Raw genomic sequence first — 14,263 nt, forward strand, 5'->3', positions numbered from 1 at the left:
TTTAGAGGGAAAATGTTCTTCAAATATTATTTAAAATATTAGATGTCAAGCTGTTAAAGTAAAATAATATTTTAAAAGGGGAAACGAAGTTTTAGCAAGTAAAATATTCATGTGTTACTTGAAATTTTAAAAAAATACTCATTTTATGTTTTACTAGGATGAAGAATAAAGTGAAATATTTTAATATATAATTTCAAATGCATATTTAAAATACCCGTTGACGAAAAATTAAGGGAAAAAGTGAGAAACTTTAATATTTGAAAAAGAAAATTTACTTCTATTTTAATACAATTGTTCGTACTGTTTACTTCCCTAACCGTTTTCATCGTTTTAACTATTTCTTCGTGGACGCAGAAATTCTCTGGCGAAGCTAAATAAAAATATTATAAAAAGTAATTAGAAACATTTCCATTATACTTCGAATAGAATATTATTTCTAAATATCGTTTTAAAAATTTATACAGATTATTATTTAACAAATACTGTGTATTGTAAACTCTTTCTCGAAACAGTATCACGAAGAATTGTTATAATTCATTCAGTAAGATTTTATAAATTCCAAATATTAGAAATATTTAAAGACAATAATTTCACGAAGTCCATTGATTCCAAAGACTCAGATTTCCATTTCATTAGTGACACACAAATTTTATCAATTCCCATTGTAAACTATATTTATTTCCACTAAATAAAATCGCTTCAATTAAAACCATGTAAACGTACACGTAACGTAAATAAAACAATAATAATATATAACGCTGCATTATAAAGGCAACTCCAAAAATTATAGCATTAGAAAATCATAACTTAGTTTCAGACAATCTAATAGCTTTATATTCGTAATTATGACGGAAGAAAGTTTCACTAATATAATCCCGCAAGATGTGTCGATTCGCGTTAGTCGCCGCGGTAACAGGGACAAACTTTCCGCGAGAATTTACTTGCGAGATCTTTGTCCGGAAAGTTTCGCGCGGAAATACTTCCGCCGTTTCCCGCGACTTCCATAAAACACATTCTAATAAGGACTCGTAGGCCGTGCGCCATAAAAAGCCCGTTTAAGAAGTTCCACCGCATAAACTTCATTAACTGCTTTCGTATCTAGCGGGCAGCGCGTTATACGGTGAAATGGATGTACGAAGTATTGCGGGACGAGTATAATAAAGGTGGGCAACCGTCGCTCTTGTAAAAAGTTGCGTAACAAGGTACGATTGAAAAATTGAGAGCAGCCACCGCTGTCGCTTAGAAAAGTTTTACTCGCGGTTCTGTTGCTCTTCATCTTCTTTTATGAAGATTTCTTGTTTTCAGTCGCTGTTACATTGCCGACGATGCCCCGCGCAAGAAACTGCAATGGAATCGTGATTTTAATTGGACCCTCAGTTCGTGATATTTGTCTGTGAAATTTGTTTGGTTAATGTGATCCGATAGAGATATAAAAGTGTGGGAAATGGCTGTGAAAAGTAGGTGTAAATTGAATTGCGAAGAAAAATGAAGGGAAACGTTTCGTATCGATTCTTGCAGGAAGATAATTGTTAATGTAATGTATGTATTAGGTTGTTCGAAGGGTTTGTCGAAGTGAGTGAAACTGAATGAATATACATGGCATTCCAATGTATTTTTCAAATGAATTTATGAAGGCAGTTACCTAATTCTTAATTTATTAGGATTCTTGGAAGAAGAAATCGGTTTTCGCTGAACTTTCGGTTATTTAAAATGCTTCGGGAAATTTTGGTTTTGCACACAAATTTGTTTGGATGGAGAAATTATCTAATAATAAATTTGGAAACACATAAATATGTTAGTAACGATTTTTCTTCACTTTTCAAATTCTAAAATACTTTCGAAAAAATTGGAAGGCGATAAAATTAAATATTGGGTCAGGGAAAACCTGAAAAACGTGGCAGATTTAACAATTGATGTTAAGAAGTTAAGTTGAGAGATCAAAAAACTGTATGATTAAGTTAAGGGACAATTAAAAACCTTATCAGAATGAAGTTAAGAAATCGAAAATTATCAAAATTAATTAAAGAGACCAAAATCATATTACAATAAATTAAAAAATCATCAACTGTTACGATTAACTTAGACAAACAGAAACACTTCATCCATTAGTGGAAACAATCGATGATCTAATTAAGGACAACGTGGTTCTCTAAATACGTTCACATTAAATCTTTTATGTTTCATCCGGCTGTCAGATTTAGGAGAAAATTTCTTCTAAACATTTCACGCACCGCATCCTGTTTCTGCATTAAAAATAACAGGCCGAGAAGACGAGGACAGCTACGTGGAGCCGTACACAAGCAGTGAATGGATTTACATCGGCGACCTCGAGGAGAGCCATGTGTGGAGAAAGCCAGACAGCAGGGACGACGACGACGAAGTCCCGGAAAGTATCGTTAAAGAAAGGAGGAGCTCCCAGGAATCGACGGAAAGCGAAAGAAACTTTTGGAAGAAGTACCAGGCGGCGACGCATCGGATGATTCATCGGAAAAGTAGCGTGGAGATGTATAAAAGGATACAAACCAAGAGTTTCGGTAAGTCAATGGGTTACACCACAGTTCTTTCTCTTCAATGCACTCAATATGATTTAATTTTATGTGTTTTAAAGGTGTTTTAACACTTAACACGTTAAGCGTCACGAAAATCTTAAGCGTTTTCCCGTAGAGTTTTTTTTATCAAAGAAAAGCAGGAACAATTATTAATTATTTAGCATTACAATGTTTGCATTACACTACTATCAACTTAGTTATGTTATTAAATATTTTTATTTCACAACGGCTATCTTGTACGTTACGACTGTTTAGTCATTCGGAAGCGTCAGTCAGCAGTAACTGATATGGCGCTTAACGTGTTAACGGTAAAATTTTTCAATAATATTCACTTCAGTTACAAAATCACAGAATATTGTCTAAATTAAAGAGAACATACTGATAGAACTTTTATAATGTAACAACACAGAAAATCACAGATCAAAGTGAATATAATAAATAGAAGTAGAAATAAAATTGTTTGTATTTCTACATAGTGAAGCTGTTATTGGTTTTTGACTATTACACGTTGATATTCAAATTACGACATAGGAATACTCGTTTCAGTTTTCTTCGTTTACAATTGTTTTATTGAAAAAATGTAGCTGGGATTTTCGGAGAAATTATTAAATAAATTTATTTGATTAACGTGCATTCCGAAATATGAGTAAATCGAACCTTTATTGAATGTACTATTGCAGTTTGTGTAAGATAGTAGAAATCGGTTGATATGATGACTCGGTGGTTCTAATTTTATGAACTAAATGTGTTTAGCGTTCTATTCTTAACTATTCTGTCCAGCGGCAATTTCTTCTTGCGAACAAAAGAAAATTTAAAAATCTGAAACCAGCAGATATTAATAACTACATGTAAATAAAGAAATAACTTACAACTTTTTAACGTTTCACTATGGAAGAAATGTTTAGGTTTGTATTTTTTAAGCTCGCAAGTATACATTATATTATATATATTCTTCTTATTTATTTATTAATAAAATAGAAATTTTATATTTTTAAGCATTATTCAAATAGTGCATTTGATAATTAACTATAAAATTGCATGCAACAATTCATTTTATTCTTCTTTTAATTACACGATGGGAAAAAATATATAATATATCCAAAATGCGGTATATTTGATAATATTTGTTTAAAATAATTATTATATACATCAAATTCATTTTTCTAATTATATTCTTAAAATTTTGAATTTTCATTGAGGTCTGTAGTCCGCTTGTTACTTTCGGGAAGCGTTAGGTGGCGCAGCCAAAAAAAGACATCAGGCGAGTAATCTCAAAAGCGTTAACGCAAATATGTCTGACGATGCTTAAATGGTACGCGAATCGTTTTGAAGCGAGGATCAGCGTTTTAAATACATTCCACTTAACCCACTATATTTAACACTGACGTGCGCAATTGAAATTGAAATCAATTTGCACGAAATTGATTACACTCGCGTTGTTCTCGCAATTAAATAAACTCAACAGCGCGTTCCCGGCCAGTAGTTAAACGATAGCTGTTGTAGTTTCTTCTGAAAACATTTGGAAACATTTGGCTTTGGTTAAAACCAACAAAAGAAATTCATTAGTCGGTTCCCGCCATTGAAAAGTATATAACTGTATTATAAATGCAGTAAAGAGGTTGTTACTTTAATAATATTCTACTTGAACAGTGAAAATACACAGGGGTAGATATTAATTGTTAATGCACGATTTTATTGAGAATAATAGAATTTAAAACTGAACAGTACATATGTATGGTAGAGGCTGTAGAAAAATAATTTGAAAAATTGTCTCTTTCTATCTTCGAATATCTGACTTCCTATTTTCAGAAAATTGTTCCATAAATAAACTACGGTGATAATTTTTGAAGCATTCGAATATCTCCAAAAATACAGCATCATTATTGTATATATTAAAGAATCAATTACGTGAAATATAAACAAAGTTTAATAATTTCATATGAAACTCATCTTAATGAATTCAATGTATATAGAAAACTAATAAATAGATCAAGTACGAAGACAGTATTTCTTATTTCAGGAAGCACTGGAAATAATAAGAATCACTAGTTTTTGGTGTAAAATAATAAAAATTCGTATAAAAGAACATTTAAAAACACGAAGAATTAATCATGTAATAGTTTGAATAATATTGAGAACATAAAATAAGTGTTTTATAGAGAATATAAAATAAGATTTTATTTTATACTATTAACGTATTAAAATATAATCGTAAAGAATTCATTCACTTCGATGAACATACGAAAAGGTGTTCAACCTAATAAATCACAAGTGCTAAATCTGAAGCAGCGCATCTAATACATTGTACAGAGGATGCAACTTTATGTTTGCATAAATATTTGCTAAATTCGTCTGGCGATATATGTATAACACGTTAAAGCTGCCACTAAATTTACGTCTTGAGACGTGGAGCTTCCGAGGGGCATTTACAATCCACCGAAGACGTTACATGTTACATATTATGTGTTGCATGTAGAAACGCCGTTCGGGGTACATAGTTGTGACGGAAAAGAGGAATTGCGCGCGATATGTCGCCTCGATATATCGATATTTTTGGTGTCAGACGGAACTCAAGCAACGTTGTATTTGAACGTACGTGGAATTTAATTAAAACGGATACTTCAAGCTTGTTCTGGTTCCCCTTCTTTTTTTCTAGATGCTAATAAACTTTCGTTAAAAGCACTACCACGCGCGAATTTTAATACAATGGAGATCCGTGATCAGGAAACAGTAGATTCTAATGCAACTTCACGATTTTCCATGAAATTAAAGGCAATATAGTTTGCCTTTGATTAAAGGCAATATTGCGTTATATTGTATGCTAGTTTTATAATATAATAATAAATCAATTTTAATATAACACTGAACCGAGTAGTTCAATTGATTTTCGAAATTCCTTTATAGAAACTCCTAAAGTGCATGTTCTTTATTGCTCAATCAATCTCTTTAATGATTTCTCTGAGAGATATCTGTTATCTTTTTAATAATTGCAAAAAGGGAAATCAGGAATGGGTCATTTTTACTCGTCTGGTAGTTTTACTGTTAAACTAAGACAATAGGTACACACGACGTCTTTAGGTTACAAAAGCTCGTAACGTAATGAGAACGAATTAATTTGTTTTACAAATATCGTCATGGAGATCTGTTTCTCTTTTCAATGGATTTGTAACGGTTAGGAGTTACTAAACTTGTAAGCGTGTTCTTTAACGTGTTTTATTAACAAACAACTATGCTCGACATACTTGACGTGACCTGTACGAATCGGTTAGATTCATATCGTACCATCTTCAGATGGTAATCTCGGCTGCAGCAGTTAAGACTCTAGGAGTCATATCTCGGAAATGTTTGCGTTTATGTATAGCAGAGTGGAGTCTTCCTGTTCGGACCCGTTTTGATGTGTAGGAGGCCCTCCAGGGGCCACATGACAATTATGGTATAGGAATTAGCAATCCCAGAACATCCAAGTTGGACCAACCAAGCCCTGGTATGGACGAAATATGGAAGGTATTGCTTATTCATGTATGTAAGAAATAAAACAGGTCCCACCAATAGACCTGCGATAATTGGTACTACGGGGTACCGGGTACCCACTAACCTGTGCCGGCCCGAATATTTGATATTGACTTCGTAACGATGATGATTAAAAGCCCGCATGCTGGGCTAGAGACCTTTCGAGGGTCTCGGTACGTAAGCGGCGTCCCGCCTGCTTCTGGACCAGACCAGAGTTTTGGCAAATGAGCTCAGCGCTACCAAAAGGCTACCTCCACGGGACTCGTCATTCCCAAGAGGCTACGCTCGTAAGGCTTTGTCCTCCGCTGATTAAGCCTAATCTCAATTCCGCGCCCATGGGGGTCTTCTGGAGTAGGCCTTCACGGCAGGAACTCGGAAGTGAAGTTAAGGGATTCCTTCTAATGTGGCGTAGGAAAAACTCCCCTAACGCTGCCATTTTGGATACGGAGGCGCTGGCCGCGCGGGCGGGTTGTCCCGTAGCAGTACGTGGCTAGCAAGCGTTATTGCAGGGAAAACACACTTGGTTTTTGCCTTAGCCTCTGTAAGTAATTTTCTCGACCCTTCGGCCTGCGAATCAGGTGTCGCTACAGATTATAGTTTTATCAGTCGAGTCCACAGATGGCATTCTCAGTTCCATTCTGCATATTATAAAATATACAAGAGTTGTGTTGTAATAGATACTTTGTTTTTTTAAGATTCCCCGTTAAATAAATGATTTTGTAAAGCATTTAATTTGTAGTTATTGGTAGTGATACCTAGGTACAGACAGTTTGATTTTATTTCACTGAAGCTTATTTTATTATACTTCAATGCACGATTAACAATTGTGATATATTATTAATATAATATATAATATATATTATATATATTATATACTATATTGTATTAATATAGTGTATGTAATATATATTAATAATATAATATATTATCAGACACTCTAATGAAATTAAAAAGCTTAATTAATGTCGTGGAAATGAGTTGTTTTATTATATAATAGTAAACCCCTAATTAAATCAAGTTTTTTAATAAAAGCACTAAACGGTACTTTGATTACAGTAATATCAATTTCATAATTATAGTCAGAATAGAATTCATTTATTAATTAAAGCCTCCCCTATACAGGGTGTACTATATTAAGAGGGAGTAATTTAAGTGATGAATTCAGCGTACGAAAATAGTGAAACGCAATTCGTGTAAACATTTATTTTATCTGACTTTGTTTCCGAGTTACAGTCAGCATTATATTGGACCAGTTGCTCAAATGTCTTCATAGAAATTCTTCAAAGCGACCACTTTTGGCTCGAATACAAACCTTTGGGAGACTTATTATTGACATTCTGACCGGATCAAAAGTGCCAATGCAGTCCGAAATTCACTGAAACCCACTATTCTATGTTCCTAGAATATGTCAAAGTAACATGCGGTAGAATACGTAATTGGGATCACGCAACGTAAAATCCACGTAAAATCACGCAAAATCGACAGCGACATTTATTGAATAATGTTTCTAAAATTTAATATACGTCGAATCGACGGATTCCGCAAACCTAGTGTTAACACTACATTTACTGACATTTACTGTATAGTTTGTCCTATTGTTCTTAGAAAAATTATTATCCGTTCATTTAGATCCTAGAAATTAGAGGTTTAAGAGTAGACAATTAGGATACATATTTGCATAACTGCGTTAATAAAAATCGACCCAAACATTTACCAAATAATGCTTATAAAATTCAATATGAGTCAAATTGACTCGTTACGTAAATCTAGTGCTAATAACATACGGAGGGAATTTGTTTTACCTACTTATATCCGCTGTGAAGGCCCAACAAGGAGGGCCCCATTGGCGTGGGATTGAGATTAAACTCTAGTCTGGTCTAGGAGCAGGTAGAACGCCGCTCACGCGCCGAGACTCTCGAAAGACCTCCAGCCCAGCACGCGGGCTGTTACGTTCAATCACTGCTGCTACGAAACCAACACCAAATGTCCGTTCGGCACAGGCCGGTGGGTATCTGGTACCTCGTAATACTAATTATCACGGGTCCATTGGTGGGACTTGTTTGATTTCTTACAGGAATAATCCATTGTCGCACACTTTTAGTTTTAACACTAGAACTACCGATCACTTAAACCGTCTTTTTAACATTCCTTTAAAAAAGCTATAAGCGTGAATTTATTCAGATTTCTATTGGTTTAGATTTCAGTTTAGATATTATTAAATCAGCTTTTTTAATGATTTCTTAAAGGAGTGTCTGTACCTTTGCAGTAATTCTGAAAGGAGGAATTAAGAATTGGTCATTTTGACCCATCCGGTAATTCTAGTGTTGAAATCGTGTCCAGAAACGCAGTTATTTTTTAACTGTTTGTTTTTACTTGTTTAGGTCATGAAAAATCGTACACAAAATCAACTTACATGTTATCTAGACTGCTACGTCGTTTTTGTTCATTGTATTACTGAAGAATAAACAAATAAATGTATTAGTACAGTCCGTAAAATGGTTATAGCCGTTGTTTGCTGCAATGGGATAAGCAATATCTTCCATATCTAGGTATCTCGTCCGTACCAGGGCTTGGCTGGCCCAGCTCGGGTGCTCTGGGATCGCTAATTCCCATAACACAATCGCCATGTGGCCTCTGGAGAGGGTTAATAACATATACTTGTAATTGTCACCACGACACGTGTAAGATTAACACGTTGAATGCCGCACGATGTCAAGGAGCAAAATACATGAAATGGAAAAAATAAAATGTTAAATCATTCGATTGAATTGCATTGTTATTACTGTAGGTTAATCTAGCTGAATGTCACCGTATTATAGTAATTGAATTTGGGTGGGTGTCACCGTTGACCCCCATGGCATTCAACGTGTTAAAAAGACCAGAAAATGCGTATATACGTGCATAGTCCACAGCGATGACTTTCGCTGGACACGTATGAGTCGCTCAAAAGCCAATGTGGTTAAGTCCAGAAAAGGAGAATTGAGAAAATTAATGTTTCGACTTCTGAAATTATTATATAATATATTCAGAAGCTATAAAATGAAGGGCTTTCTGACTTAGAAGAAATGAAGAAACAAGTAAATCTTTTAATAACTAAAAAGACTGTTATTTATTCCATTGAAACTTACAAAAATCAGAAGATATCAAATAGTGTTTTGCCTTTGACCATTTTTTTAGCATGATTAAATATTTGTAACGTTATTAAAATTTTTATTATGTTCAGGATGGTTCATGGAACAATGTTGCTTAAGAAAAGTTTCACTAACTTTCGTAACTGAAACTTTTAATTCTATTTCGAAATTTATTTTCTCGAAAGCTCAGGTTAAACTCAGCATAAGAAATACTATTAAAGCCTCCTATTAAACCTTTTGAGACAAAGGTTAAATTTTGTTTACCAATATTATTGGCATCGTAACGAGAGCATTTCGAGAGCCAGTAAAGTAGAGGATAATAAATATTAACAACAGTAAAAAGGTTACAAATTGTTACTTTAAGGATTTAAGCAGGAATTTTTGTATTAACTATTTTTGTAGTAAGTTTTACTTAGTACTGTGTGTCAGACGTAATAGAAACTGTTAAAAAAATATAAAAATTTTGTATGTTGGATTTATAATTATATAATATTGATAAATTTTGTTATTTATTTGATTCTATTCGCGTAGTTTATTCCGCGTAAACTATAAACTAAACGTCTGAAAGACAGAAACAGAACGAAAAAAGATAAACGTTTAATGACCATTTTTATTAGATACTCGTAAACGTGAAATATGCTACTGAAATTATATTCGCGATTATGATTCATCATACGTTCAATAATCAGAAAACACATGCCTCTCATTGTACGGTAAACCAACTTCCTCATCTGTTTGAGAGAGAAACTGTGTTTTCCAGGTTAAGATAAATTCACGTCATTCTTCGATGGATGTTCTTCAATGGTACCAGCAAACTACCTTCACTATTACTGTACCCTATTTCTAGAGTACTAGAATGTACCTCTTGATTCAGTCATCCTTTAAGCGGAAAAATGGAGGGCTCTCCAATTATCCATGCCGTGTGTCACGAAACTGATTGCACAACACGATAAAAATTGATTTTAAATGAAACCACAAGTCGGAAAGTATAAAATAACATTCTTTTTATATTAAACTTCACTCTCGAATAAATCAATTAAAAAGTTCAACGAGTTTTTCGTTTCCTTAAGAAAGAATTTGCTTTTTCGAAATATATCGTAAATTATTGAGGTGTAGTAAAGGAAAACCGATACTTAACTCACGCTATTTATCTCCGAATTTGTTGGTACTTTGATTTGAATTATCTACTTCAATAATCTCTATTTATTAATTTTAATTATTAGCGTAAAACATTTCCACGAATAAAGTAGAAAAAATGCAAATAAAAAAATCGGAAAATTGAATTTTAGAGAACATCACAGTGGAAAGGTATCAAAATGTGAGATGTTAAAACGAAATAGCTGAGTTCCATAATTTATACAAGATTTTTCTTCGTGTTAGTTGCAAAATGTGCCATCGATTTCATTAGAAAATAACGAATACTTACAATGAAAAACATGGTCAAGGGTAAAGGGTTAATAAATTTAAGGATTCATTGTTATTCAGTGTGAATGCACCGAGTCATTGTCCCAACGATTCGTTATATGTCAGCTCTTCATAAATTGGTTGAATGATGTCTAGCAGCCTGTAAAGCTAATTTTGGCTCGCGTAATATACCCACTGAACCTTGAAGGTCCAACCTTGAAGGGTCGTTTTGTAACATTTCTTGTATGGCGTGCTCTCTTCACTTTTCTTCTTTCTTCTTTCCTCTTGACTTTTCTTTTGTCTCCTTTTTCTCTTCTCAAATGTTTCATTCAAGGGACAAGTGACAAATTCCCACGCGAATTTCAGCCAAATAAAACTGAGTTAGCTACGTGAAAAATTTTAAATAATTTAAATGATTAATTGAAATTTAAGTCTCTAAATAAATTTCCTCGATAAACGCAACGATAAGAAGTATTTATTTACAATAACTGATATGTTGTGCTATGTTTCTGCATATCGTTAACGATGTTAGTTCCTTCAAAGTTCTATAACTTGCACAATTGTAAAAATATAAAACTGTATTGATATTTTATATTTCATTTATATTCCCTATTTCTTATGTTGAGAATTTAGACTTCTAATGAAGATTTAGAACTCAATTTAATAAACGATACTGTTATACACCACACACAAGTCAAAACATAAGGCTACTTGATATTATTAATGTTCACTGTTTAAAGGAAGTCTACAGTTATAATGATTATAATATGGTACTTAGCAATTAAGTAATTCTACCAATTACTCTCGCAGTAATCAGTCTCTCATTAAGAAATAACAAATTAATATTGTAAATGGGATGACAAAAGATGAAAAGAGATGGAAACTGACCAATTAGACTCGCCTTCCTCAGCCAAGTGGTAGACTTTATAGTTACTACATTTTACCCTCTACGAACCAGACCGCAATTTTCATATTATCATTAATGTATATTAAAATTCCGAATCTATAGAAAAATGTTGCAGATAGAAGTGCTTAGGAATTTCAATAACTGACGGTGATGGTTTCGATTTCTTTGTTTCGCAATTATTGATATCAGAAAATAAATAGTTTCACTTGAATACTATAAGGAATCTCTAAAGAAACCAAGAAAAATCTATTTTTGCCATTTCCATAACGATTACATGTCACTCATCATTATTGTAAGTTATGCTTGGTAGTTCCAGCGTTAATGACGCAAATGGGTTAAGCAGGCCAATAAGTTACTGGCAATAACCAAACGATAGCGTTTATCTAGCCTAATCGCGGCAACACCGTACCGTAACCGCGCGAGTAACGCGGAATGTCGGCCGGTGTGTGGAGGATCGAAAATCGGGAAAGCACAAAGGGTGGCGGGCGAGCGGCGCGAATTCCATCCCCGACGGAGAGGTTGCTGTAACTAAAATTTACTTAACCGCTCGGGCAACGCATCGCTGAAGAATGCCGCGAGCGCGGACACCGGCCGACAAAGAAATCGCTCCGATTCCGCGGGACCTGGCAGGACGAAAAGAGAAAGCGGAAAATGGGATCACGCCCGTGACGAAGGTGGAAAACGTGCCGATTGGTGGAACGGAACAGAGACAAGCAGAAAAGGAACGGTAAAGTGTGAGCGAGAAAGGAATAAGGAGACGCGTACAGCAGTGGCGGGGGGGGAGGAAGAGGGAGAGAGTCGTTCTTCCCGTTTCTTTAAATAAGCACCGCGTAATACTCCGGCTAAATATAATCGAAACGGCGCAGCTGAGAGAAAGACGCCAAGCGTCGGCTGGTACCGATGATTCTACGACACAGGTCCCGTCTACCAGGCACATGTGACGAATAGGTCGTGTAACTTCGCTGGGATAGGTAAATCGCGATTTTTCGTGGAATTCAATGATTACGGGATTTTTGTATTGTAGTTATTTAATACTAAACGTACCGCGAGTCAGTCAAATTTCTGGTTTTAATTCAATGCCGTCGTATCATGAACTGTATCCGCATTAAGTTATTCGCTATATGGATTATGTAGTCATATATAAATCATATGAATTATATCAATCGTATAATTGTATATAACTCGTACAATTATATATAAATCATATAAATCATATAAATCATATAAATCTAATAATCGCATAATCGTATGACCGTATAACGCTATAACAGTATATTCCTATAATCGTATAACCACATAACCATATAACCACATAACCATATAATCATATAACCATATAACCGTATAACCGTATAACCGTATAACCGTATAACCGTATACTCGTATAATCGTGTAATCATGTAATCATGTAATCATGTAATCCTGTGATCGTGTAACCGTATACTCGTATAATCGTGTAATCATGTAATCATGTAATCGTGTAATCCTGTAATCGTGTAACCGTATACAAATCATATAAATAATATAAATCATATAATCGGATAAAAATGATTACTAGTTGATTTCACATGATTATTTAAAAATTGTATGAAGCTGCTAACTATTCTGCCCTGCTACTAGACTATTTAAATCGAATCCCACTGACACTTGTGAGGGTATTTAAATATGATGCAAATGGGTCAAAATTGTATTTAAAATTTTGAATTTTGTTTCGACCATTTAACTTAATATCAGTTGTTACATTGTTCGATTAATTGGCTTTTCAATTTGCGCCCTTCCTTTTGTTGATGTTTCCACTAAGAAAAATTTATTGTCTAACTTATTTACCTTTCTTTTATAACCAGTTGTTTGATTAGTTACAATAGGAATAAGTATATACTAAGTGTCGGTAGAGTTAATGTTAAATAGTTTTGGATTTCTTATTATTGGTGGTTCTATATAAGTTTGATAATTTGTCTAGGTTGGTGCAGCTCGATAACTGGCTTTAACTCCTTGAAAATTTGTAATTTTTGACATCGTCTTTAAAAAACTCTTCATCGTGTCACATGTTCTATTTTAATCATGCATTGACTTAAATTCAAATACAAGATCACTGAAAATTAAGATAATAATATCATTAATTGAATATACTTATTTCTTTATTAGTTTCCTGTAAAATTTTATTAGAAAAACGGATAAATTTTCTAATATTCTTAACACGTCCTATACTTTCATTTTCTCTTAAATCATCATGCTAAAACAATTCAATTACAGTTAAGTCAATCAAAACTGTAAAAACATCCGAGGAAGGCCTCGAAAAGAGGAACAAAAGAAAAATACGTAAAACCGTTATCAAAGGAAAGGGACTAAGAGTCTGCTGAAACTCTCGTTTGGCTCGAGCTAGCCATCACGTGTAAGAGCCTCGCGGCCCGAAACCGAAGTAGTTAGAACCGAAACGAAAGGGCAAAGACCCGTTAACGTGTTTTCGTTCATCGTAGTAATTACGCCCAGCTCTTATAGTCCTTCGACGAACAAGGGTATCTAACAAAAGAGCTTCCGCGTAGTACAATACTCCGCAACCGTGTTCCGCTACGCGGCAGTGTAAGCCAAGCACATCCAAATAGGAAGGGTGTTCGAAAAGTTTCCGGGAAATGTAAATAAAAAGACAATAAATGGAATTACAAATTTAACCGAGCCTTTAAGACATACATGCACCGTTAGGAGATGATTTGATACCTAACGGAACTGCATAGAAGCAAGGGGAATGTTTTTCATTTACAATT

General features: G+C 34.2%; 1 protein-coding gene across 6 annotated transcripts in view; it reads left to right on the top strand.

The window, feature by feature from the left end:
- Nucleotides 1-14,263, top strand: part of LOC116428500 (uncharacterized) — a 120,276-nt gene that overhangs the window by 67,104 nt on the left and 38,909 nt on the right. For all 6 annotated transcript variants that reach the window (XM_031980177.2, XM_031980179.2, XM_031980181.2 and 3 more), the window contains one exon: nt 2,262-2,534. In XM_031980177.2, coding sequence (XP_031836037.2) covers nt 2,262-2,534 — 273 coding nt within the window. The remainder of the gene's footprint in view (nt 1-2,261; nt 2,535-14,263) is intronic.

The sequence above is a fragment of the Nomia melanderi genome, chromosome 1 (assembly GCF_051020985.1).
Source record: "Nomia melanderi isolate GNS246 chromosome 1, iyNomMela1, whole genome shotgun sequence".
Taxonomy (NCBI): domain Eukaryota; kingdom Metazoa; phylum Arthropoda; class Insecta; order Hymenoptera; family Halictidae; genus Nomia; species Nomia melanderi.